Raw genomic sequence first — 24,698 nt, 5'->3', positions numbered from 1 at the left:
GCCTCTGTGTGTAGGTCGCCTGAGGGCGTCTGTTCTTGAGTCAGACAGGACAGGGTTAAAGGAGCAGCTGATACGGGGGCTCTGGCTCACTCAGGCCAGGGGCGAGGGCGGGGTAAGGAATGTGGGGTGAGCCTGCGGTGGCAGAGGCCAGAGTGATGTTGCACCAGCCTGAGGCGCGCCATGTGTTCTCCCGGGGAAGTTGTCTCTGGATCACAGGACCCTGGTAGTGGCGGGCTGTGCAGGCTCCCGGGAGGGGAGGTGTGGATAGTGACCTGTGCTTGCACATAGGCTTCTTGGTGGCTGTAGCAGCAGCCTTAGCGTCTCATACCCTTCTCTGGGGTCCGCGTTGATAGCCACAGCTCGCGCCAGTGTTTGGAGCCTCTTAAGTGGCGCTCTTAACCCCCTCTCCTCGCGGACCAGGAAACAAAGAGGCAAGAAAAACTCTCTTGTCTCTTTGGCAGCTCCAGACCTTCTCCCAGACTCCCTCCCGGCTAGCTGTGGCGCACTAGCCCCCTTCATTCTGTGTTCACGCAGCCAACCCCAGTCCTCTCCCTGGGATCCGACCTCCGAAGCCCGAGCCTCAGCTCCCAGCCCCAACTCATTTCAGTGGGTGAGCACACAAGCCTCTCAGGCTGGTGAGTGTTGGTTGGCCCCAATCCTCTGTGCAGGAATCTCTCTGCTTTTCCCTGCGCACCCCTTTTGTTGTGCTCTTCTCCGTGGCTCTGAATCTTCCCCGCTCCGCCACCCACAGTTTCCGCCCACAAAGGGCCTTCCTAATGTGTGGAAACCTTTCCTCCTTCACAGCTCCTTCCCACTGGTGCAGGTCCCATCCCTATTCTTTTGTCTCTGTTTTTTTCTTTTGCCCTACCCATGTATGCGGGGAGCTTCTTGCTTTTTGGGAGGTCTGAGGTCTTCTGCCAGCATTCAGTAGGTGTTCTGTAGGGGTCGTTCCACATGTAGATGTACTTCTGATGTATTTGTGGGGAGGAAGGTGATCTCCTTGTCTTACTCTTCCTCCATCTTGAAGCTCCTCTCTTGGAAGATTTTTAATCACAGTTTTAATTTCATTACTTGTGATTGGTCTGTTCATATTTTCTATTTCTTCCTGGTTCAGTCTTGGAAGGTTATACCTTTCTAAGAGTTTGTCCATTTCTTCCTGGTTGTCCATTTTATTGGCAAAGAGTTGCTTGTAGTAGTCTCTTAGGATGCTTTGTATTTCTGTGGTGTCTGTTTTAACTTCTCCTTTTTCATTTCTAATTTTATTGATTTGAGTCCTCTCCCTGTTTTTCTTGATGAGTCTGGCTAATGGTTTATCAATTTTGTTTATCTTCTCAAGGAACCAGCTTTTAGTTTTATTGATCTTTGCTATTGCTTTCTTTGTTTCTATTTCATTTATTTCTGCTCTCGTCTTTATGATTTCTTTCCTTCTGCTAACTTTGGGTTTTGTTTGTTCTTCTTTCTCTAGTTCCTTTAGGTGTAAGTTTAGATAGTTTATTTGAGATTTTTCTTGTTTCTTGAGGTAGGCTTGTATAGCTATAAACTTCCCTCTTAGAACTGCTTTTGCTGCATCCCATAGGTTTTGGATCGTCGTGTTTTTGTTGTCATTTGTCTCCAGGTATTTTTTGATTTCCTCTTTGATTTCTTTAGTGATCTCTTGGTTATTTAGTAACGTATTGTTTAGCCTCCATGTGTTTCTGGTTTTTTTTACATGTTTTTCCCCTGTAATTCATTTGTAGTCTCATAGGGTTGTAGTCAGGAAAGATACTTGATATGATTTCAGTTTTCTTAAATTTACTGAGGCTTGATTTGTGACCCAAGAGGTGATCTATCCTGGAGAATGTTCCATGAGCACTTGAGAAGAAAGTGTAATCTGCTGTTTTTGGATGGAATGTCCTGTAAATATCAATTAAATCTATCTGGTCTATTGAGTCATTTAAAGCTTCTGTTTCCTTATTTATATTCATTTTGGATGATCTGTCCATTGGTGTAAGTGAGGTGTTAAAAGTCCCCCACTATTATTGTGTTACTGTCGATTTCCCGTTTTATAGCTGTTAGTAGTTGCCTTATGTATTGAGGTGCTCCTATGTTGGGTGCATATATAATTATAATTGTTATATCTTCTTGGGTTGATCCCTTGATCATTATGCAGTGTCCTTCCTTGTCTCTTGTAACATTCTTTATTTTAAAGTCTATTTTATCTGATATGAATATTGCTTTCTTTTGATTTCCATTTGCATGGAATATCTTTTTCCATCCCCTCACTTTCAGTCTGTATGTGTCCCTAGGTCTGAAGTGGGTCTTTTGTAGACAGCATATATATGGGTCTTGTTTTTGTATCCATTCAGCAAGCCTGTGTCTTTTGGTTGGAACATTTAATCCATTCACGTTTAAGGTAATTATTGATATGTATGTTCCTATGACCATTTTCTTAATTGTTTTGGGTTTGTTTTTGTAGGTCCTTTTCTTCTCTTGTGTTTCCCACTTAGAGAAGTTCCTTTGGCATTTGTTGTAGATCTGGTTTGGTGCTGAATTCTCTTAGCTTTTGCTTGTCTTTTGCTTGTCTTTTGCTTGTCTGTAAAGCTTTTGATTTCTCCATGGAATGTGAATGAGATCCTTGCCGGGTAGAGTAATCTTGGTTGTAGGTTCTTCCCTCTCATCACTTTAAGTATATCATGCCACTCCCTTCTGGCTTGTGGAGTTTCTGCTGAGAAATCAGCTGTTAACCTTATGGGAGTTCCCTTTTATATTATTTGTCATTTTTCCCTTGCTGCTTTCAATAATTTTTCTTTGTCTTTAGTTTTTGCCAGTTTGATTACTATGTGTCTCGACCTGTTTCTCGTTGGGTTTATCCTGTGTGGGACCCTCTGTGCTTCCTGGACTTGGGTGGCTATTTCTTTTCACATGTTAGGGAAGTTTTTGATTATAATCTCTTCAGTTATTTTCTCTGGTCCTTTCTCTCTCTCTTCTCCTTCTGGGACCCCTCCCAGAGGTCTCTTAGGCTGTCTTCATTTCTTTTCATTCTTTTTTCTTTCTTCTGTTCCACAGCAGTGAATTCCACCATTCTCTCTTCCAGGTCACTTATCCGTTCTTCTGCCCTAGGTTTTCTGCTGTTGATTCCTTCTAATGTGGTTTTCATTTCAGTTATTGTATTGTTCATCTATGTTTGTTTGTTCTTTAATTCTTCTAGGTGTTTGTTAAACATTTCTTGCATCTTCTTGATCTTTGCCTCCATTGTTTTTCCGAGGTCCTGGATCATCATCACTGTCATTATTCTGAATTCTTTTTCTGGAAGGTTGCCTATCTCCACTTCATTTAGTTGTTTTTCTGGGGTTTTATCTTGTTCCTTCATCTGGTATATAGCCCTCTGCCTTTTCATGTTGTCTGTTTTTCTGTGAATGTGGTTTTTGTTCCACAGGCTGCAGGATTGTAGTTCTTCTTGCTTCTCCTGTCTGCCCTCTGGTGGATGAGGCTATCTAAGAGACCTGTGCAAGTTTCCTGATTGGAGGGACTGGTGGTGGGTAGAGTTGGCTGTTGCTCTTGTGGGCAGAGCTCAGTAAAACTTTAATGCATTTGACTGCTGATGGGTGGGGCTGGGTTCCCTCCCTGTTGGTTGTTTGGCTGGAGGCAACCCAACACTGGCGCCTACCTTAGCTCTTTGGTGGGGCTAATGGCCAAGGAGTACTTCCCAGAACTTCTGCTGCCAGTGTCCTTGTCCCCACAGTGAGCCACAGCCACCCCTGCCTCTGCAGGAGATCCTCCAACACTAGCAGGTGTGTCTGGTTCAGTCTCCCCGGGGGTCACTGCTCCTTCCCCTGGGTCCCGATGTGCACACTACTTTGTGTGTCCCCTCCAGGAGTGGAGTCTCTGTTTCCCCCAGTCCTGTCAAAGTCCTGCAATCAAAACTCACTAGCTTTCAAAGTCTGATCCTCTAGGAATTCCTCCTCCCATTGCTGGACCTCCAGGTTGGGAAGCCTGATGTGGGGCTCAGAACCTTCACTGCAGTGGGTGGACTTCTGTGGTATAAGTGTTCTCCAGTCTGTGAGTCACCCACCCAGCAGTTATGGGATTTGATTTTACTGTGATTGCACCCCTCCTACCGGCTCATTGTGGCTTCTCCTTTGTATTTTGATGTGGGGTATCTTTTTTGGTGAGTTCCAGTGTCTTCCTGTCGATTATTGCTCAGCAGCTAGTTGTGATTCTGCTGTCTTGCAAGAGGGAGTGAGAGCTCATCCTTCTACTCTGCCATCTTGGTTCAGGGCCTTTATGTGGTACTCTTGAGTCATTATTTCTCAATTTAGAATGTGTGTGTGTGTTGCTGGTATGTAATTTATAGATAGATCCCAGTTATAACAGTGTATTTCAAGGGATCCCAAATGAAGCCAACCTATAGTAAGAGATGTCAAATGGTTGGTTTGTTTTTTTTCCAGCTCCCTTCCTTTTTTCTTTTTAAAATAAATCTTTATTTAATTTTCTAGTACTAAAAGTAATACCTGTTCACTATTAGAAAATCATAAGATATAGTATACCATAGGAAGTAGAAGTCCTTCTAAGTCCAGTTTTTTCACCAGAGAAAACATATATTAATATATTCTTTTTAAATAATTTGTATTATAAAATAAGATACAGAAAATTAAATAAAAATGTAAAGTTTAATGAATTACAAGGGGAACACTCGTGAAATTCTACCCAAGTTAAGAAATAGAACTTTACCAAGCACCTCAGAAGCCCCTCCTGTGTCCCATCCCAGCTGCAACATCTCCTTCCCCCCAAATGTAGCTGTTATCCTGGCTTTTACAGTAGTTGCTTCTTTGCATTTTAAAATAGTATATTACCCAGGTGTACACCCTAGACTCTAAAGTGTTTCCCATTAAAAAAATTGTTATATCCTGCAAGTTTCCTTGAATCCACAGGTTATTCCTTTTTCCATTCCTTATCTTTACAATTTGTCTGTTGAAGAACTGAGGCCATTTCCCGGATTGAATTTTGCTGCTTCCATACTCATGATGCAGTTCATCATGATCCTCAGACCTCAATATTTTTTACAAATTGTCAGCTGGATCCAGAGGCTCACTCAGACTCAGGTTCCATCCTTTTCACAATACTATAAATAGGTTTGAGTTTTTGTATTGGGGAGTGCCTCTCCTTTTGTGGGGTTACAAGATGGCGATATTCAAACCTATAATTTCCTTTTTACTTTTAGCTGTAAAACTTTTATAAAGAGGCACTTCCTCTCATACACGATTTGGTTATCCAGTGGTATAGTTCATAAAGGAAAGACAGGATAAATGCTTGATTTTTTTTCTGATTTCTCAGTGTTCAAGGTAATGAGTTGTTTCCCAGGCTTCCTCTGAAGGGGATTAAGTGTTTTTCCTTTAAGAACGTTTAGTAAGTTTCAACCCATTGCAATTACTGTTTTTACTGAAACTGAAATCGTCTTGTCTTTGGTCATTTGAACCAAAGTGCTTTTGATATTACCATAGTAGTTATTGGTAGCATTTTTGCCGTTTGGTGTGACAGGATAGTCTAGGCTAATGTTGTTTATTTCCTGCTTAGGACTGCAATCAGCCATTGCTCTAAGAAGCTCTGGTTTCTTTTAATTGGAAATGCTGTTTTAAGACTGTAATCTGGCCATTAGGGTAGCTCATTGCTACTGCGTTGGTCATTGTTTCCAGGTCTTTCAGTTGACAAGAGCTAATATATATGATAATATACTCCATGTATTCAAGCAGATATTCATATAGGAGTACAGGATTTTTATTTAGCCTCTTTGATATTACATCTATATCTCTTTTTTTTCACACTAAGAATTCTGGTTCTGGGATATAGGAGAGTGTACAATTAGAATATCTAATAATTACTCATTTGTCCTTTGTCATATTATACATATAACAGTTTCAGAATGGCAATACTACTACCCTGATATGATTTCTGAAAAAAGTTAAAAACATTCTTTTGCATGTGTTTGCTCATCATTTGTAAACAGCTGTACTGTGTCTATATTGTCAGAGCATATAGCCATTATATACTTCTTCATTTTAACACTCATTTAGTCTTATTTCTACGAATAATTATATATATTTGATACTTAACATCAGTCTTAATGACAGTGTCTCTTTATAGTTATTTTGGTTGTCTGAAATGGGCTTTCTAGTAGATTCTTCAGGCTGGGTTCATTGAAACAATATTCTCTGAGTTCTTGGGTGTTGATGATAAGTTTGTGGTCTTTATACCCAAAAGTCACTTTGGTAGATATAAACTTCTTGGTTCACATTTTTTTTCTCTGAGTATCTTAAATATGTTAATTGATCTTCTTTTGGCAGTATGCTTTGCTGTCAGAAACACTGATAAGACTAATTTTCTTAATTTGGACTTAGATGCCCAAATGATCTTTTTTTTTCCCTTTAAAATCCAATAATTTTGGTAAAATATATCTTGCTGTTAGACATTCCTGGTCAGTATTCTCTGAGGTACACAGTGTGTTCTTTCAATACATAGTTTTTTTTTTTTTTTTGGCTGCGTTGGGTCTTTTTTGTTGCATTCAGGCTTTCTCTAGTTGAGGTGAGTGGGGGCTACTCTTCGTTGCAGTGCACAGGCTTCTCATTGCAGTGGCTTCTCTTGTTGTGCAGCATGGGCTCTAGGTGTGCGGGCTTCAGTAGTTGTGACACACGGGCTCAGTAGTTGTGGCTCGAGGGCTCTAGAGCACAGGCTCAGTAGTTGTGGTGCATGGGCTTAGTTGCTTCGCGGCATGTGGGATCTTCCCGGACCAGGGCCTGAACCCATGTCCCCTGCATTGGCAGGTGGATTCTTAACCACTACACCAGCAGGGAAGTCCCAATATATAGTTTTTTTTAAACTGTTTTCTTTATTTTAGGGTAATTTTTATAAAAAATATTTATTTAGGGCTTCCCTGGTGGCGCAGTGGTTGAGAGTCCGCCTGCCGATGCAGGAGACACGGGTTCGTGCCCCGGTCCGGGAGGATCCCACATGCCGCGGAGCGGCTGGGCCCGTGAGCCAGTGCTTATTATCATTTGTGGATTTGGTTATTGGTTTGGTTGCTATCTTCCGTGTGTGTGTGTGTATATATATATATATATATATATATATATATATATATATATTTATATTTATTTATTTATTTACTTATTTATTTATTTGGCTGTGCTGGGTCTTAGTTGCCACGTATGGGATCTTTGTTGCGGCATGTGGGATCTTTAGTTGTGGCATATGGAATCTTTTTAGTTGCGGCATGTGGTATCTTTTTTTTCTTTTAGTTGCAGCCTGCGGGCTCTTAGTTGCAGCATGTAGGATCTAGGTCCCTGACCAGGGCTCAAACTGGGTCCCCTGCACTGGGAGTGTGGAATCGTAACCGCTGCACCACCAGGGAAGGCCCTAGGGGAAATTTGTCTTGAATTACAGTTTTTGGTATTCTCTTTCCTTTTTTGGGTTTTCTTCTTTAATGTTGGATCTTTTTTGTCTGTCTTTATTTGTCAGTTTCTGATAAATTTTACTTTTTTTCCTTCATTTTTGGTTTTTCAAATTTTTCTCCTTTCACCTTCTACTTATTTTAAGGCATTTTTGGTTGTCATTATTCTTTTATTTCTAATTTTCATTGAGTTCCGGTACCTCTTATTTTTATTCTTGAATATCTTGTATCATCAAAAACATGTGTTTAGCTCATTTTGAAATAGCAAGTTGCAGTTCTGATCTGTTCATGGCATGTTTTTCTGGCTTGCTTTCATCAACCATAGGGATGTTATTCCTCTCCTTATTCTGTTTTTCTTTCTTATAATAACGTTATTGTATAGGATTTGAGCTCATTACTTTTTTCAGGTAATTTTTATGAGAAATTAGATTTCTTAGAAAATTAGAAAAGAAGCATGGCTTTAATTATCTTTTTAAACAAAATTCGCAGTGCTCCCTTTTCTGTTGCTTTCAACATGGCAGCTTGCTCTATGAGGATTCCTGGCTCTGTTTTCTTCCAGCACTTTTATCTGGATCTTCTCTTTCCTGTATTGCTCTTGTTCCAGTTCTGCTTTTGATTTCTCTTCTGGAAATGTCTTCTCAGTGTCTCCCTGTCCTAATAGGGAGCACTAGTTGATTAAATTTGAGAGTTCAGTGGGGCTTGATTGCTCTAGCCCCTTGAGAATTTACCACCAGGTTTCTTGTACTTGCCTACTATTAGACTGGGAAAAATCCCTCCTAGGTTCAAGTGCTCTTCTCCCACTGGCCTATTTTGTGTGTGTGTGTGTGTGTGTGTGTGTGTGTGTGTGCACGTGTGTGTGTGAATACCTATTGACTACTTTGGGGTTTTCCTTTTTCAAGTTTGTCAGACACGTCATTGCTTCCTATGTCCTCCCATACAGAGACTGATACCATGCAGATTTGGTGATTTGTCTTCACCTGCTTCACTTCTGTTTGGGGATTTGTAGGCGTCTTTTCAGTTTGTTTTGATACAAATGTTGCTTATAGGGTTGGTTTTGCTATCTAGTCACTGAGTCTGTTTTAATGTGAGAATTTGGATAGATTAAAAACTGTATTGCTGCCACATTAACATATATGTTCTTTAAAAAGAAAGATGAAATCGTGTATTTGCAGCTTGTTCTTTTTGTTTAGTTTTAGTCATCTTTTTATGTCAGTGTAATTCTCCCTCCTCCTTATTGGAGACTATTGTGTTCCATTGAAGGCATAAAGTGCATTGTGTAGTAAATCCCTTACTGATGGACATTTTGTATTATTTCTTGTTGTTTGCAATTACTAAAATGCTGTAATGAACATTCTATCAATATATCAGTTGTGTACTTTGGTGAATGTCTCTATTGGATACATTCCTACAAGTGGAATCTGCTGGGTCAAATGAAGTGAACATTTACAGTTTTAATAGATATTGCCAGATGACCAAAAACATTGCACTAATTTGTACCTTTACGTACAGTGTATTAGAATGCCTGTTGCTGTGTAGCCTTCCCATAATTGGCCTACAGGCTCTCCAAAGTATGCATGTTTATATGTGTGTTGGGAGAGTGATTTACAGACCTCTTTAAGAAACTGGTAAAAGCTATAAACCTTCTCAGAAAAATGTAATTGTATACTTAAATATTTTACATACAATTTTAGAGTCTTCACCAACTGTTCTCAGTTGACATAGTTCTTCTTGTTGCCTTCCTAGCCACCACATCTCTTTTGCTTCTGTTTGGTGGACTTGGGAATACTTGGAATTTTAAGGATAAAGAGCACTTGTAGAGCTACGACCAATAGTTCATCCACCAAAGCCTGTAATCAGAGGTGATAGATAATACTCTGAAGTCTGATGTGTGTGGTTTACTAACAGTTAAGAGCTCAACCATGCTTCTCTCTCATTCTGTTTTTTTTTTAATTGCTGTTGGTTATTCATTTATTTTTTTTCTTAAAAATTTTTTTTATTGAAGTATAGTTGCTTTACAATGTTATGTTAATTTCTGCTGTACAGCAAAGTGATTCAGTTATACATATGTGTACATTCTTTTTCATATTCTTTTCCATTATGGTTTATCACAGGATATTGAATATAGTTCTGTGTGCCATACAGTAGGATCTTGATGTTTATTCATTTTATATATAATAGTTTGCATCTGCTAACCCCAAACTCCCTCTCCCTTGGCAACTACAAGTCTGTTCTCTATGTCTGTGAGTCTGTTTCTGTTTTGTACATAAGTTCATTTGTATCATATTTTAGATTCCACATATAAGTGATATCATATGGTATTTGTCATTCTCTTTTTGACTTACTTCACTTAGTATGATAATCTCTAGTTTCATTCATGTTGCTACACATGGCATTATTTCATTCTTTTTTATGGCTGAGTAGTATTCCAGTGTGTGTGTGTGTGTGTGTGTGTGTGTGTGTGTGTGTGTGTGTACCACATCTTCTTTATCCATTCATCTGTTGTTGGACATATAGGTTGCTTCCATGTCTTGGCTGCTGTGAATAGTGCTGCTATGAACATAAGGGTGCATGTATCTTTTCGAATTATAGTTTTGTCTGGGTATATGCCCAGGAGTGGGACTGCTGGATCATATGGCAACTATATTTTTAGTTTTTTGAGGAACCTCCATACTGTTTTACCTAGTGGCTGTACCAGCTTATAGTCCCACCAACAGTGTAGGTCTCTCATTCTGTTTTGATCTCTTGCTCTCTGTTTCTGTTTATGCAATTCTTTTTTTTTTTTTGGCGTGGCATGTGGGTTCTTGGTTCCTCGACCAGGGATGGAACCTGTGCCCCTGCAGTGGAAGCGTGGAGTCTTAACTACTGGAATGCCAAGGAAGTCCCTCTTTGTGCAATTCTTAGTCTTTGTACCTCTATCTCATTTAACTTGTGGGTTGAGGAATGATACTGTGGAATTAAAGCACATTTAAAAATATGTATTGTATTTATTAAATTAGGTTTTATTTTCCCATGATCCCATGTTAAAGACTGTCTTTGCAGCAATACATCCCTTTGCCCCACATTTCAGAAAGAGGAAATTTTTTGCTTTTCTTTCCATAAAGCTAACTTACCTTTGTTTTGGAACATACACACAGTGGACATTTACTACCAGACACTCTGTTTAGCACTGTAGGAATATAAAGGTGTCCTGACTTCAAGAAGAATTTAACCTACTGGGGAAAATTTGACAAGTATCATATTTTTATGGATTTGCTTCCCTCACCAGACCAGTGATTTCCTTAAGTGTAGAGAGGCCATGTCTCATCCTTGATTTCCCTAAAACCTGGCATATTGTAGGTGGTTAGTAAATATCTGTTGAATGAGTATCAAAGAACCCAATTGAGTAGGAAACAATGAATAGAGGAAGTGCCATTTGAGAGGAATAAGCAAGACCCTCAAGGTTGAAAGGAGGGGAAGACAATGTATAAAACTGCATAGAATTGTTTGAGTTAGGCCGTTAAAAAATGGATTTTAATTTGACAAAGTAAAAGCAAGTGAAGAGGCAGTATCAAGGACCAAAGAAAGCGTGGGTGAGTTTGGCCAGAGGATGGGGTATTTGTGGATGAGGGGAGATAAGGCAGAGAATGTTAGGCAGGGACTTTGCTGTATTAGGTGGATCTGAACACCAGCAGGAGTATTGGTACTTGGGAGGGTAGCAAAGAAACCACTGAATGTTTTAAGGAGAGTGCCAACAGAATTGTCCTTGGGGATGCTTCGCCAGGCTGCAATGGCAGGAGGCATGGCACAAGGAGGGATCATGTATCTTTCCATTGGAGATTAGCTCTCATAATCTCCTAAGGTTCCTTCTAGCTCACGATGCTGGTGTCCGTGGAGTTCTGAAGGGTTTGCCTTCTCTCATAGATTTGAAATGGCAGGTGGAAAGAGGGTGTCTTGGCAGTGTTTTTTTGTGAGGTGATTTCTATCAAAAGGGATCCAGACCAGAAGCACTCAGTAGGGAGTGAATCCACTCATGAATGGTAGTAAGCACGAAGGCCAGAACTTGCAAGCACTGCCTGGGTACTTGTAGGGGACTTCAGAGTGTATAGCAGGTAGAGTGTATATAATCAAGTGACAGTTGCAGAGTTAACATTAAGTGCTTAGGATTGGGAGCATTGTGGGGAGGCACAGCTGGGGGCAGCATCAGCTGTTGTGATGACGGGTTGGAAGTATGAAGCAGGCTGCTTGTCAGGAGTGTACATATTGGCAGGTTTGCTGAAGCACCAACCTTGTGCCCAGTGGCCTGGAACATCCAGACCTCTCACCCATGCTTGGGTGGGCACCTGCAAGCACTGTCCCCCCAGGAACATGAAGCCAGAGCAGGGCAGCTGCTTTTATAAGCCTTGTGGTGCATTGTTACAAAACTGGCTTGAGCCTGTGTTTGAGTTAAGTTTAATCGGGAAACCTGAAACCCTTTTCCCTTTTTGCTGGCTTGGCAGTTGTTCTCATTTAAATCCTCCCCACGTTTGCTTAAGTCATGCTGCTGGTTATGGCCTCTGTTTTCTGTTCTGACTTGGGGAATAGGATAGGTAGGACTGCTCCATGGGTTTGGTTGGCCTACTGCTGGCCCCAGCCAAAGAAGGCTGTAGTGCATCTTTTCAGTGCGGTAGAAGCCTGGTTTAACTGGCTGCCCTCTCAATTTGGATGCCCTGTAGGCTTCATTGTTATTGAACTTCTTGCAGCCTTAATGAGGCAGTCTCACATGGAAATTCTACAAAAATCATGTACTCACTTATACTCTACAGAACTCAGTTAAGTATGTACTGAGAGCTTAACACTCAGTCTAACCATCTGTAATGGTCCCTGTCCCATAGCTGGGAAAACTGAACAAGTCAGAGAGAGACAAGAGTCCAGCAAACACCATTGTTGAGAGTACTCTGGATCAACCCTAAGCATCCCACTTGCATTATCTCTTATTCCTCACAGTGAACTCTGTGAACCCTATGAAGTGAGTACTCTGAGCCCCATTCTGTACATGGACCACAGAGCTTATTTTCCCAAGGTCTCAAAGCTATTAAGTGGTAGAACTGGACCTGGAACCTGGGTCTTCCTTAGCCTGTGCCCTCTACCACTGGACTGGATAACTGCCCGGGTCACCCAAGTGCTAGAGGCTGTAGCTCCTTCTGGTGAGACTAGCAGTGCAGGTGAAGAAAGCAAAGCACAGCATTGCTTAGTAGGTCTCTTAACACTCATGATCCACAACTTTAAGAGGCAACAAGTTGGGATCGTCATTACATTTTGATAGCTGAAAGAAGGCTCAGGTAACTAACCTCATTTTGTTGTCCATGTTGCCTACATTTAAGGGAGGCCCTCTCACAATGAGGGGCAAGGACTTGGGACCGGTTGTTTCCTTGACTGCCTTCTCTACACTGTATCTATTGCTCCATTTGCATCTTTTTCCCTTCTGGTTTGCATTCTGCCTCTCTCCCTCAAAAAGGAAGGGAGTTGAGTCCCATCCTTTAGAACTAGAGAGAAATTTGGCCCTAGGAATTTTGCTCCCCTCATACTTAAGGATTTCCTCTCTTTCCACTGCAGGGAGCATCCAAACTGAGGGGCTTTTGCATCAGGTACTGTGGAAATTGTAGAGGTCAGGAGTAGCTGGTATTGTTTTGAAATAATTCACAGAACTGTGTTTGGCTGTGGAGGTAACACGTGTTGTAAAAGAGAACAAACAGCCAATTATGATGTCAGGACCCTGGGGACTGATGTGGTGGGAAAAAAAGGATTAAAAATTATGGCACAATATCTTGGTACTTTGCTTTCTTAGCCCTCTTATTAAATTATGACTTCTGTTTGAGGAAAATAAATGAGAGCAAAGGGTTTGTTTAGAATATAATCTTTGTGTTTTAAATTTGACTAATGAATGGTTTTAGCACTTTCATTTGGTTCTCAGTCAACTTGTGTTCAAAGTGTCAATTAACCAATAAATATTGTGAAAAACAAGAGTCAGAAATGGTTGCCACTCTTGCTAATGAGCTGCTAATGAAATTGTGCCTGGGTGGGAAATGCAGGCACTCTAGAATCCCCGAGTCTTCTCCTGAAAATGAGCTGTAGTAGAACTAAGGTCCCTGACCCCTGGGAAAGGTGCACATTTAACTCCTTCATTCCCAAATGCTGTTTTCCCCCTCCTCATTATTAAGAGAAACTCATTGCCAGTATCTTATGGTTAACTTCAATTGTAGTGAGACTTTTCAAAATGTGATTTTATTTGACTCAATAATTCCTAAGTGGGATTAGAGAGCTGGAAGAACTGCCTGGCCTTTGGTCTCTTAATGATTCCTTTCCTCTTCTAATTTTCTTTTCATTCATTCATTTATTTACTTATGGCTGCATCAGGTCTTTGTTGTGGCACACAGGCTCTTTGTCGCGGTGCACAGCCTCAGTAGTTGCAGTGCAGGGTCTTCTCTCTAGTTGTGGCATGTGGGCTCCAGAGCACATGGGTTCTGTAGTTGTGGCTTGTGGCCTCCAGAGTGCATGGGCTCTGTGGTTGTGGCACACAGGATCTCTAGTTGTGGCGTGCGGGCTTAGTTGCCCCGTGGCATGTGGGATCTTAGTTCCCTGACCAGGGATCAAACCCACGTCCCCTGCATTGGAAGATGGACTCTTAACTACTGGACCACCAGGGAAATCCCTCTAATTTTCTCAAGTCTTTCCCCCGTCTCTTCCCCAACAGATACATGTATGCACAATTGAAAACGGATTGAAATCTGAATATATTTAACATTTTGTAGGGTTGAGAGAGCAGGGTGTGGGTGGGGGACTGTATCTCTAAAAAAAGAAATGGCAGGAACTAAGTAGACTATAGCAATCAATAGGGTTATTGAAAACCAGTTCCCAGCATGGATGTAAAAGCTCAAGTGCTCTGATTAAAGGGCTGTGCTATATATCTGTTAGTCTCACTGGGTCTTCTTCTGAGCTAAAGGGGAACATGGAACACACTGAGGGTAGAGATAAAAGGGAAACGGAGGCAATCAGTGGGCTAGGAAACAGGTGTGGGATACCCATCCTGAGTCTCTGGGTGAAAGTAGCCCCTCTGCCCCTTCTCCCCTCTTCTCCTTTACCCGTGGATTTATGTGGGGCTCTGACAGGTCTCCTGGGCTGGTGCGAGGAGTCACTGCACATGCCTAAAGGTCTGGTGCTTTTGAGGGAAGGAGGACTGTTCCCTGTCAGACAGAATTCCTAAGTTTTTCTGGTCAAAATACTGTCATCCCTTACTCCGTCTCACTCTTCCTGTTCCCTACCCATTCCCCTCATTCAGGCTTGATTATATCTGATTAGGTCAAGTATAATAGCTTTCTAACTAGCCTCTTTGCTCCTTCTCTTTCTGTTTATATACTGAGCTTCAAATGGAGTTATTCATTGTCCCCTGAATATGCCCACTTCTTTGCTTGCCTGGACTTGGGACTCTAAATATTGTTACCCCTCTTCCTCGTTTACTTCATATTCCTCAGTGGCAGCTATTGGTTTTGTTAATGTGGTATCTTTCCCAGTGCCCAACACAGCAGGTGGCTTTCTTCAGTGGGTACACAGTAAAGTGTGGTAGAAGGAATGCCTAGAATAGAGCAGGCAGGCTCTTACCTAATCCTCAGTAAATGCTTGTTGACTAGCCAGTTGTGGAAAGAGGCTCACGGTGTCCTGGATATGGTTACTTTGAGCCTTTGTCCTGATGGCTGTTCAGAGTACCTCTCCAACTGTAACAGAGGAAATCTTCCAAGTAGCATTGCTAGTCCTTGTACTTGAAGAGCACTGCTGTTGTGAATTCTGTGTACAGAGGTTGGTGCCCAGCTGTTGTCTGTCCTTCTTGAGAGCTGGAAAGGAGACACTGGTTAGGTAACAGCAGATGAAATTTTGGAGGGTAGTTCTGGAATGTGGTGGGAGCTATGAGGATAGCTGTTCCCAGAGGAAGACTGTGGAGTCTCTTGATCTGAAGGGCTTTAATGCAGGTGATGGATTTCCACCCTTGCTTGGAAGCCATGCCAGAGAACTCTTCTAAGGCCCTGCCCAGACTGTAGATTATACAGCAGAGTAAAAAATCAGTTTGGAGAATATTTTTATTTTTCCTCATTTTGCCATTGTTTAGTCCTTTCAGAAAATGCATAAATGTAATCACAATACAGACTGGTTCACTCTGTGTTTTGCTGCTTACAAAAAAGATCTCCATTTGTGTTTCCCTTCAAAAAACATTAAGCATTGGTTCAGGGTTCAGCACCCTAGAGAGGTTTGTGCACATTTTTTTGTTACTGGTTCAGTTCAAGTCCTGCCTTGGACAGGATAGATGCTCATTTGTGTGAGGCAGGGATCTTGCCAGGACTTGTTTGGGGTTTTTGAATAAAAAAGCAGGAGGATAGGGCTGTGGTAGCCATGGCAATGCTTGTAAAGTCTCAGCTCTGACCAGCCCTGGTTAGGAGCTTGGAGGTGAGTGGCATTGCTTCCTGTCCCATATTCCTCCTATTCTTTCTGGTCTTGGAAGTGGGGGCCAGGGGGCTGGCATTCAAGCTGACGTTTCTGGTGGCCTACTGTGTGCCTGGAGTTGAGCCTGAGCTGTGGGCACAAGTAAATGGTCCCTGCCCTTTAGAAACTCAACATATTTGGGAATTTTTACTCTTGTAAAAACTTCTTGTAAAAAACACATACCTACAGGACTTGATAAATAAAATGTCTTTGTTTCATTCTGGTTGACATTTACCTTTTTTTTTTTTTTTTTTTTTTTTTTTTTTGCGGTACGCAGGCCTCTCACTCTTGTGGCCTCTCCCATTGCGGAGCATAGGCTCCGGACGCACAGGCTCAGCGGCCATGTCTCACAGGCCCAGCCACTCCATGGCATGTGGGATCTTCCCGGACCGGGGCACGAACCTGTGTCCCCTGCATCGGCAGGCGGACTCTCAACCACTGCGCCACCAGGGAAGCCCCGACATTTACCTTTTTGGGGCTGTGTTTCCTGAAGCACTTTTAACTTCTTCTGAGCACTGACACAGTGTTTTCTCATTTATTCTTCACAACAATCTAACACATTAGTGAAAGCAGACACAATAGATTCTTGTCATTTGACACATAAGGGCATGAAGATTAAAAAATAAAAAGGAATTTGCCTGAATTTACCTGGCCCTCAAAGAAAGAGCAGAGTGGGTAGCAGAGTTACAGTGCTCATGGTCTCATGGCCAGCTCTCATCTGAGCAGGCTGTGCCGTGGCAGCCCTTGATTTTCTGCCATTGTGTCCAGGTTTGACTTGAAAGAGCCTAGAAGTCCCTGGAGGGGGAGGTTTCCAGGCAAAAGCCTACAGAGACACCTCCCAAAGACATATAACTCCCAAGGCATCTGATGCCAACGCAGAAACCAGGGCACTGTGGCATGCATCTCACTTGGCCCTGTCTCCGCTGAAGCAGGGCAGTCAGACTGCACAGCAGGCTCATTGTGGGCACTACCCAAGGAGGATGCTGCCACTCTGAGCCCAGGAGGACTAAGTTTCTAATCACTGGGCACTTGGGTGAGTTGGGACAAATACTGAGTCAGGCAAGATTTGTCAGTAGGTGAAACATCTTTTCCAGTAGTCACAAATTGGCTGTGGGCTGAATTCCATATATAGATATGTTTTGTTTAGCTTTTGTATTTTAAAATTTGAATGCTTTCAGAGGGGGCATTTTTTTCTCAGCCCTCACCACTCCCTGTTGTCTTACAGATGGCCTTCCTCACTCATCTCTCTTATTTGCCTGCCTCCCATGGGCATTTGAGTTGGCTTCTGCATCTTGGATCAATATTTCTTACATGCCCTTCTACCAGTGTATTCCTCTTGCCTAGATGTTTGATGGCCTCAGGCTTTCTAGGCTCATTTTCTTCTTTCTACCCTACCCAGAACTATCCTTCTGGGTTTGTGTTTAGGCTCTGAACTTAGCTTTTTCTTGGCCCTTAGGAATACTTGCTGTCACCTTGTACTATATCTGATAGCCTAATTGCTGTCCCGGGATTCAAAAGAAGTACTGCTTTATCCAAAGAAATTAATTTTTAAAACAACTTTATTGAGATAAAATTTATATACCATAAAATTCAGTAATTTAAAGTGTGCCATGGGAATAATTCTCAAACCTCCGAGGGAATGTTGGTAGAATAGATGGGTGGTTTCTAGACTATGGTGTTTCATGGACCAGAAAACTTTAAAAGAAAGTTTGGACCAAAGGCCGAACTGGACCAAAGGCCAGTTTCTTTACTTTGCTGAGTTAAGGGCCTTAACCTAGAAACAACCCACTATCATCCACCATCATCATTGTCTCATTTTATAAAAGGACATTTTAACACTAAAAAGATAGAAATGATGTAATTTCAGAAAAAAAGAACTCTTTTTATATTGGACACTTCTAAATTCCTTGTTTCTGGACCACTGGAATGAATTGCCACAATAAACAAACCACTCAAAACTCAGCTTTCAAACAACAGTAATTTCTTTTTGTATAGCTTTGACTCTTAGAACCGTAGTAATAGTTCACGTACCCTTCATATGCCCCCAAATAAAAAATTGAACCAACCAGGATGTGGAGGAATGGAAACAACAAAGTGGAACACAGACACTAACAAATGAACAAAATTGATAACATAATCATACTGATGGGGGTAAGGAAGAATGGAACTAACCTAAGTGACCTTGTGAAATGATAACTTTGACTAGATACTATAAAATTAAAGACAAAGGAGCTGTATGTAAATGCTGTAATCTAGTTTGTCAAATGTGTTTCTCACAGGGGTATGGGTTAGCAATTTTGAAACTACTTTGTATGTGTACTAGTATTGAACAATAAATATAATATTGCAGGCAAAAAGAACCAGTTTTCTCACTATTGGAGAAAGAAGTTGCAAATAAGGAAATGGGGGAGATGAACCCTGTGGGGCTGATTGGAATCTGAGGTATCAGTATAAACTTGTAGTTTTTAAGAGGTCCACAGACAAATAGATGTAGAAATACAGATGTGTGTATGTGCATATATGTATACACACATATAAATTTCTTATCTCTGACCCAGAGAGAGCCCAGAAGCAATGACAACCTAGTAGTAATGAGCACACCTATCATGCAGATCATGGTTTCTAAACACTGTTCTTCAATAAAAAACTAGGACTCCTTGAAAAATGGTTGATTCCAGGGCTGGGAAAAGGAAAATGCAAGATAAACTTGGAGCATCTTATGGATCCAGAAAGTAAGGAAGTACTTGAAAAAAGAAAATGATGGGGGAAAGGGACTTGCCAAAGGAACACAAGAGCTAACCTGAAGGAGCTCCTAGTTACCAAAGCTGAAATAATTTGAGCAACAAAATAATGATAATATTGCATTATAACTCATAGAATAAAATATCCATGAGAACATATTGATAAAGTAAATAATTAAGTAGATGGAGGAGCAACAGTTTTTCCTTGTAGTGAAATTTCAATTAATAAATGTGTAAGGAAGGAGGGGAGTAGAAAATTGCTATTAGACCGTCTCCACAGTGGTAATTGTTGCAAATGGATCCCTCTAATGGTGTGCAAATGTTTGAAGAAAAAGAGGATTTGTATAATCTCAGAATATTTCCCCCATGATTTTTTTTTAAACAATTCAGGGATTTTTAGTATACACACAGTATTTTGTAACCATCACCACATTTTCATCACCCCAAAAAGAAACAATGCTTATTAGTGGTCATTCCCCATTCCTCCCTTCCCCTAGCCCCTGACAACCATTAATTTACTATGTCTGTTGATTTCCCTATTCAGGACATTGCATATGAAAGGAATCATGATGTGTGACTTTTTGTATCTGTCTTCTTTCAGTTAGTTTAATGCATTCAAAGTTCGTCCATGTTATAGTATATATCAGTGTTTCATTTTTTTTAAGTTACTGTGTATTTTATTTATTTATTTATTCCAGTTTTATTGAGATAAAGTTTAATGATTTGAAGTATTTCATTCCTTTTAGTGGCTGAATAGTATTCTGCTGAATGGATAGACCACATTTTGTTTGTTCATTTCTCAGAGTTGATGGACATTTGGGTTGTTGCCACATTTTGGCTATTATAAATAATGCTACAGTGAACATTCATGTACAAGTTTTTGTGTGAACATATGTTTTTAGTTCTCTCGTGAATACACCTAGGTGAAGAATTGCTGGGTTCATATGGTAGCTCTTTGTCTAACATTTTGAGAAACCGCCAGACTGTTTTCTACAGTTTGGTAGTTTGCCATGATTTTTGTTTACCACAGTGGAAAAGCTCAGTATAGATTACTTTTGTTAGTTGATCAAGACCAGTATCACCAGTATAAGACATGTTGACATCACGAACCTTTTGATATGATACACTGAGAAGAGCATGACATAATTTCTGTTGTTCTTCTGTCAAGGTGGCATGATTTGAGTTTAATCATGACAAGAACCAGACAGTCCTGAATAACTGATAAGTATTTATTTCTTGAGGGTATCAGGGTCATGAAAGACAAGGGAAGACTGAGGAACTGTTGTAGAGTGTAGGAAACTAGGGAGAAATAACAACCAAAGGCCATATGGATCCTGGAACAAAAAAGGACCTTAGTGGAAACACTGGTAAGGTTTGAAAAGGATCTTTAGTTTGGTTACTGGTATTAATTTCCCAGTAACTGTCTATGGCTATATAAGATATTAACATTGGGAAAAGCTGTGTAAGTGATATATGGAAACTCTCTATACTATTTTTGCAAGTGTACATTTAAAGGTAGTTCAAAGTAAAAAGTTAAAAAAGGTATCCAGTCATTTATTCTTGTTCACATGTCTGCAGATAGGCTAGACTTGGCTGACTGTGGTTGGGCTCAGTTGGGTTCATCTCCAGTCTGCACTTTGGGTCCAGGTCTGCTCCATGGGTCTCTCATCCTTCTTGGATCAGAATGCTAGTAGAGCATGTTCTTCTCACAGTGATACACAATTCCAAGAGAAAAGCCAAACACACAAGCACATTTCAAACCTCTGTGGCACAGTTCCTAACATCCTGCTGGCCAAAGCACGTTACAGGCCAAGTCCAAAGTCAAAGGTTGGGAAAGTACACTCTACTACTAGTAGGAGGGACTGTGAGGTCACATGGTAAAGGGGGTGGATGGAACAGAACTGGTGACAATGATGCAGTCTACCGCCTATTTTTCCCCCCCTCAGGGAGCCAGGGTTAGGGAAATAGACACCGCAGGCTTTGCAGGCCTATTTGCCTTTCTGGATTCCTGTCTTATTTTCTGCTTGTCCCCTTCCCCTCTACCTCCCAATCCCTGCATGTATCTGGTGACTTTTGGCCTCTGTTCTGTTCTTCTCCAGTGTTCTGGTCCCTTCAGAGAGGCCCTAGAAGGGAGCACGTCAGATCACACTCTCTAACTTGGCCTTTTTCCCAATGGGGTGGAAACATTTGGAATACTGTGTTTTCTGTTGCCTCTGCCACTGCTGCTGTGGCTGGTTTCATGTATTTTAAATGAGCGTAACCTGTATTTTAAGTTAATGTTATTGTGGTTGCTCTTGCCCCCTGTGGTGGCTTATGTGAAGGGATTAATTTTGGAATTTTCCCCAAATAAAATAAATGGATTCACATAAGATCCTAGTCTTTTCCTTGGCCAGCTTAGCACAGTCTAACCTGTTATGTTCTGAAACTTTTAAAGTCATGTACTTTTTCGCTTTTTTATTTCTAATTTCAAAAGTCTGAAAATTTAAGATATTATTATTACTGTTATTAGTACAATTACTACTAAAAATAACTATGACTACTAATTATTATGAATTATTATGAATCTACTTGTCCTAGTGAAAATCCTTGTTAGCATTTCCACACACCTCTAGATAAGCTAGGATTTTCTCTTTTCCATTTTTGATTTTTCACTTAATATATAATTATTGAGGGTTTACTATATGCTTGCATATGTCATAGCCCCTGAAGATAAACTAAGATGTAACTATTGATTGTGGTAAGTATTATTAAGAAAAAGGGTCATGGCAGGGAGTTCCCTGGCAGTCCAGCGGTTAGGACTAGATGCTTTCACTGCCGTGGACCCGGGTTCAATCCCTGGTTGGGGAACTAAGATCCTGCAAGCTGCATGGGGTGGTCAAAAAAAAAAAAAAAAAGAAAGAAAACGGGTCATGGTGTTGTGTGAAAGCCTTTAGGCGGAAGCCAGATCTGGTCTGGGGAAATAGAGGATGCCTCTCAGAGAGGAAGCGACTCTTAGCTGGGATTGGAAGGATGAAGAGATGGAGGCTGGGGTTGGAAGGAGCATTCTGGGCGAAGGGAACAACAGGTGGAATGGCCCTGTGGTAGGAGGGAGCATGGTTCCTTTCATGGAATGGAAGGAGGCTAGTGTGGCCTAGAACATGGGGAACAAGGAGTGGACAAGTTTGAAGAGGCAGGCAAGGAGCTAGATACTAAAAAGGGCCTCACTGACCAGCATGAAGATTTTCATCTTTAAGAACAGTAGGAAGCCATCAAAAGGTTCGAGGCAGGGGAATAACATAGTCAGATTTGTGTTTTGAAAGAAAAAAACATCATTCATTGTAAAGAACAGTTTGATTAGGAGGTAAGAGGAGATAGTAGAGGCCAGTTAGAAGGCTTTGGCAGTATGCAGAAGCGAGATGGTGATGGTTCAGAGAAGGGCAGTGGTGGGGAGGGCAGAGAGAAAGGTATGCATTCAAGAAGAAAGAAGACGTATGGCAGGAGAAACGCCAGATTTGGGAGATTGGGTATATGGGGTGTAAAGTAGAGGGAAGATCAAGGATGACCTACTTAGCCTTCAGCCGGGAAGATACTCTTGTTGTTATGTTGGTTTTGGATCTCTCCAGGTGAGATAATCTCTCCCTTTCATACATTTGGAGATGGGATTTTTTTTTTTTTTTTTCCTTTGGCTGTGCTGCGTGGCTTGTGGAATCTCAGTTCCCGGACTGGGGATTGAACCTGGGCCACGGCAGGGAAAGCACCAAATCCTAACCACTAGACCACCAGGGAACTCCCTTGGAGATGGAATTAATGCGAAAAGAAATTACCTCTTGCCCCATGATCATAGGAATAGGATAGAAGTTACCAGTTTCTTGTTCTTGCCAGTATTTGGCCTCATCTCTTCCCAGAACCAACTTCCTCAGCCATTACCTTTATTTTCCTATGCAAACTGGGGTTCCAATGGCACATCAAGACAGCAGCCTCCACAGCCCTTCCAGTTTTTCCAAGCTCTTCTGCTCCCTGCCACCTGAATGCAGCCTGTCAGTTTCTGTGTGTGTCTTTGCACGAAAGGCACCATCTATTTGGGATTCCCTTTATTCCCAGTCTGGGTCTCACTTTTTGCATCATTTAACCCCCAATTCAGGGAGCCTCCCCAGAGATAGGTTTCCCCATTCTACTCTGAAAATACCTTTTTTAAAAATCCTTGAGGCATTTTGGATGGGTTTGAGGTTAGAAGTGGTTCATTATACACATACACTCAGGTACGCAAGTTCCCTTTTAATTCTTAGGCAAAGATACAGAAACTCCCTGCTGAAGTGGGATGGCAGGAACAGAACAGCTTGTCTTGGAGTGGTGTTTCCCCGCCTCCTTGGTTCTCTGACAGAGGCACAGTGGTTGGTGTAACTTGGAGTTTGCTATGATCCTGCCAGAATTGAGAAAACTTGAATTCTTGCTACATCACTACTCTTTTATGCTCGGGGTTTACCTCATCTTTCCAAGATAACTTGTGCTATGCACTTCGCTTGAAGGGATTTTTCACATGCCGTGTCCCTCCAGGTACTGTATACGTCATAAGCCTCCTCTCTTCTTGGCTTTTAGGTCATGCTGTTCCTGCAGGATCCCATGTGCGGCTGAATCTCCAGACTGGGGCAAGAGAAGTGAAACTCCAAGATGAGGACAAGCTTCGAAATAATTTGAAAGGGTTGAAAAAAGGCAAAAGGTATAGTGTCAACCCTAGGGACTGGGAAACTGACAGCATTGACCCTGTAATACTGAGAGTAATGACAATGTATTGTTTCTTACCCAAATACACATGGCTTTAAATTTTTTGAAATTTAATAGCTTAGAATTTGTGATAAATCTATCAGGATTTTATGGATGTTTACTTCTATGGTCTTTGGAAAGAAATAGTTTGCAAAGTAAATTGATACTTTAAAAAAGGCTGTAGGGGGAATGCTTAACCTGCTTTAAAAATGAAGGCATTTTTCCCAGTACTTTAAGAGTACCCATTTGAATCTCAACAATTAATGCACTGATTACAGATGAGTCATCTATTCATTAAAACAGGCCTGTTAGGCCTTCTGCTTTTCAGTAATACTTCCTTGGTGAACAATAAAATTGCATTTTAAAGTCTTTAATTTAGACCAACTTTTCCTCTTGTTAGTCTATATTAAAACAGGCTTTCAAAAGTTCTCCAATGGTAAGAGCTGCCTTATTTTTTAATAATCAGTTTAGATTATTTGCTTTTGGGCAGTTTGTAGTCTCTATTTTTCTGTTTTTTGCCTTGAATTACCAAGTTTTTTTGCTTGCTATTTCCTGTGTAAGGGAGGAGGTTGAGGCATGGGGTTGCAGGGGCTGCTGGAATTGTGCAGTTTGAAAGGTCCGTATAAATACCAGCCATGAAGTGTCTAACACAAGGACCAGCAAATTATGGCCTGAAGCAAAATATTGGGACTACTGCCTTTTTTTGTATGACCCAGAAGCTAGGTTGTTGTTAACATTTTTTAATGGTTGAAAAAACATGAAGAAGAAGAATATTTCATGACTGAAAATTATTTGAAATTCAGATTCTGGTGTCCATAAATAAAGTTTTATTGGAACATAGCCATGCTCACTCATTTAGGTATTGTCTATGGCTGATTTCTTGCTACACTGACAGAGTTGAGTAGTTGGGAAAATCACCCCATAAGGCCTACAAAGCCTAAAATATTATCTGATTATTACACATAGTTTGCTGTCCCTGTTGTAATACGAGCATATCTCGTTTTATTGTGCTTCACTTTGTTGCAGTTCGCAGATACTGCGTTTTTCACAAATTGAAGATTTGTGGTAACCCTGTGTCGAGCAAGTCTATTGCTACCATTTTTCCAACAGCATTTTCTCACTTCATGTCTCTGTGTCACATTTTGGTAATTTTCACAATATTTCAAAATTTTTCATTAATATTTGTTATGGTGATCCTGTGATTAGTTCTTTTGATGAATAGATCTTTGATGTTACTATTGTAATTGGTTTTTTGGTTTGTATTGGGTTTTGTCATGTATCTTTTTTTTTTTTTTTTTTTTTTTTTT

The 24,698-nt window shown here is 41.0% G+C and overlaps 1 protein-coding gene across 2 annotated transcripts in view; it reads left to right on the top strand.

Moving 5' to 3' along the window:
• Window positions 1-24,698, top strand: part of SIL1 (SIL1 nucleotide exchange factor) — a 251,388-nt gene that overhangs the window by 137,324 nt on the left and 89,366 nt on the right. For both annotated transcript variants that reach the window (XM_007461430.1, XM_007461431.1), the window contains one exon: window positions 23,227-23,347. In XM_007461430.1, the coding sequence (XP_007461492.1) occupies window positions 23,227-23,347 (121 nt within the window). The remainder of the gene's footprint in view (window positions 1-23,226; window positions 23,348-24,698) is intronic.

This window comes from Lipotes vexillifer, unplaced genomic scaffold, assembly GCF_000442215.2.
Source record: "Lipotes vexillifer unplaced genomic scaffold, Lipotes_vexillifer_v1.1 scaffold217, whole genome shotgun sequence".
Taxonomy (NCBI): Eukaryota; Metazoa; Chordata; class Mammalia; order Artiodactyla; family Lipotidae; genus Lipotes; species Lipotes vexillifer.
The sequence above is the reverse complement of the archived record's forward strand: the minus strand, read 5'-3'. Positions and strand labels throughout refer to the sequence as shown.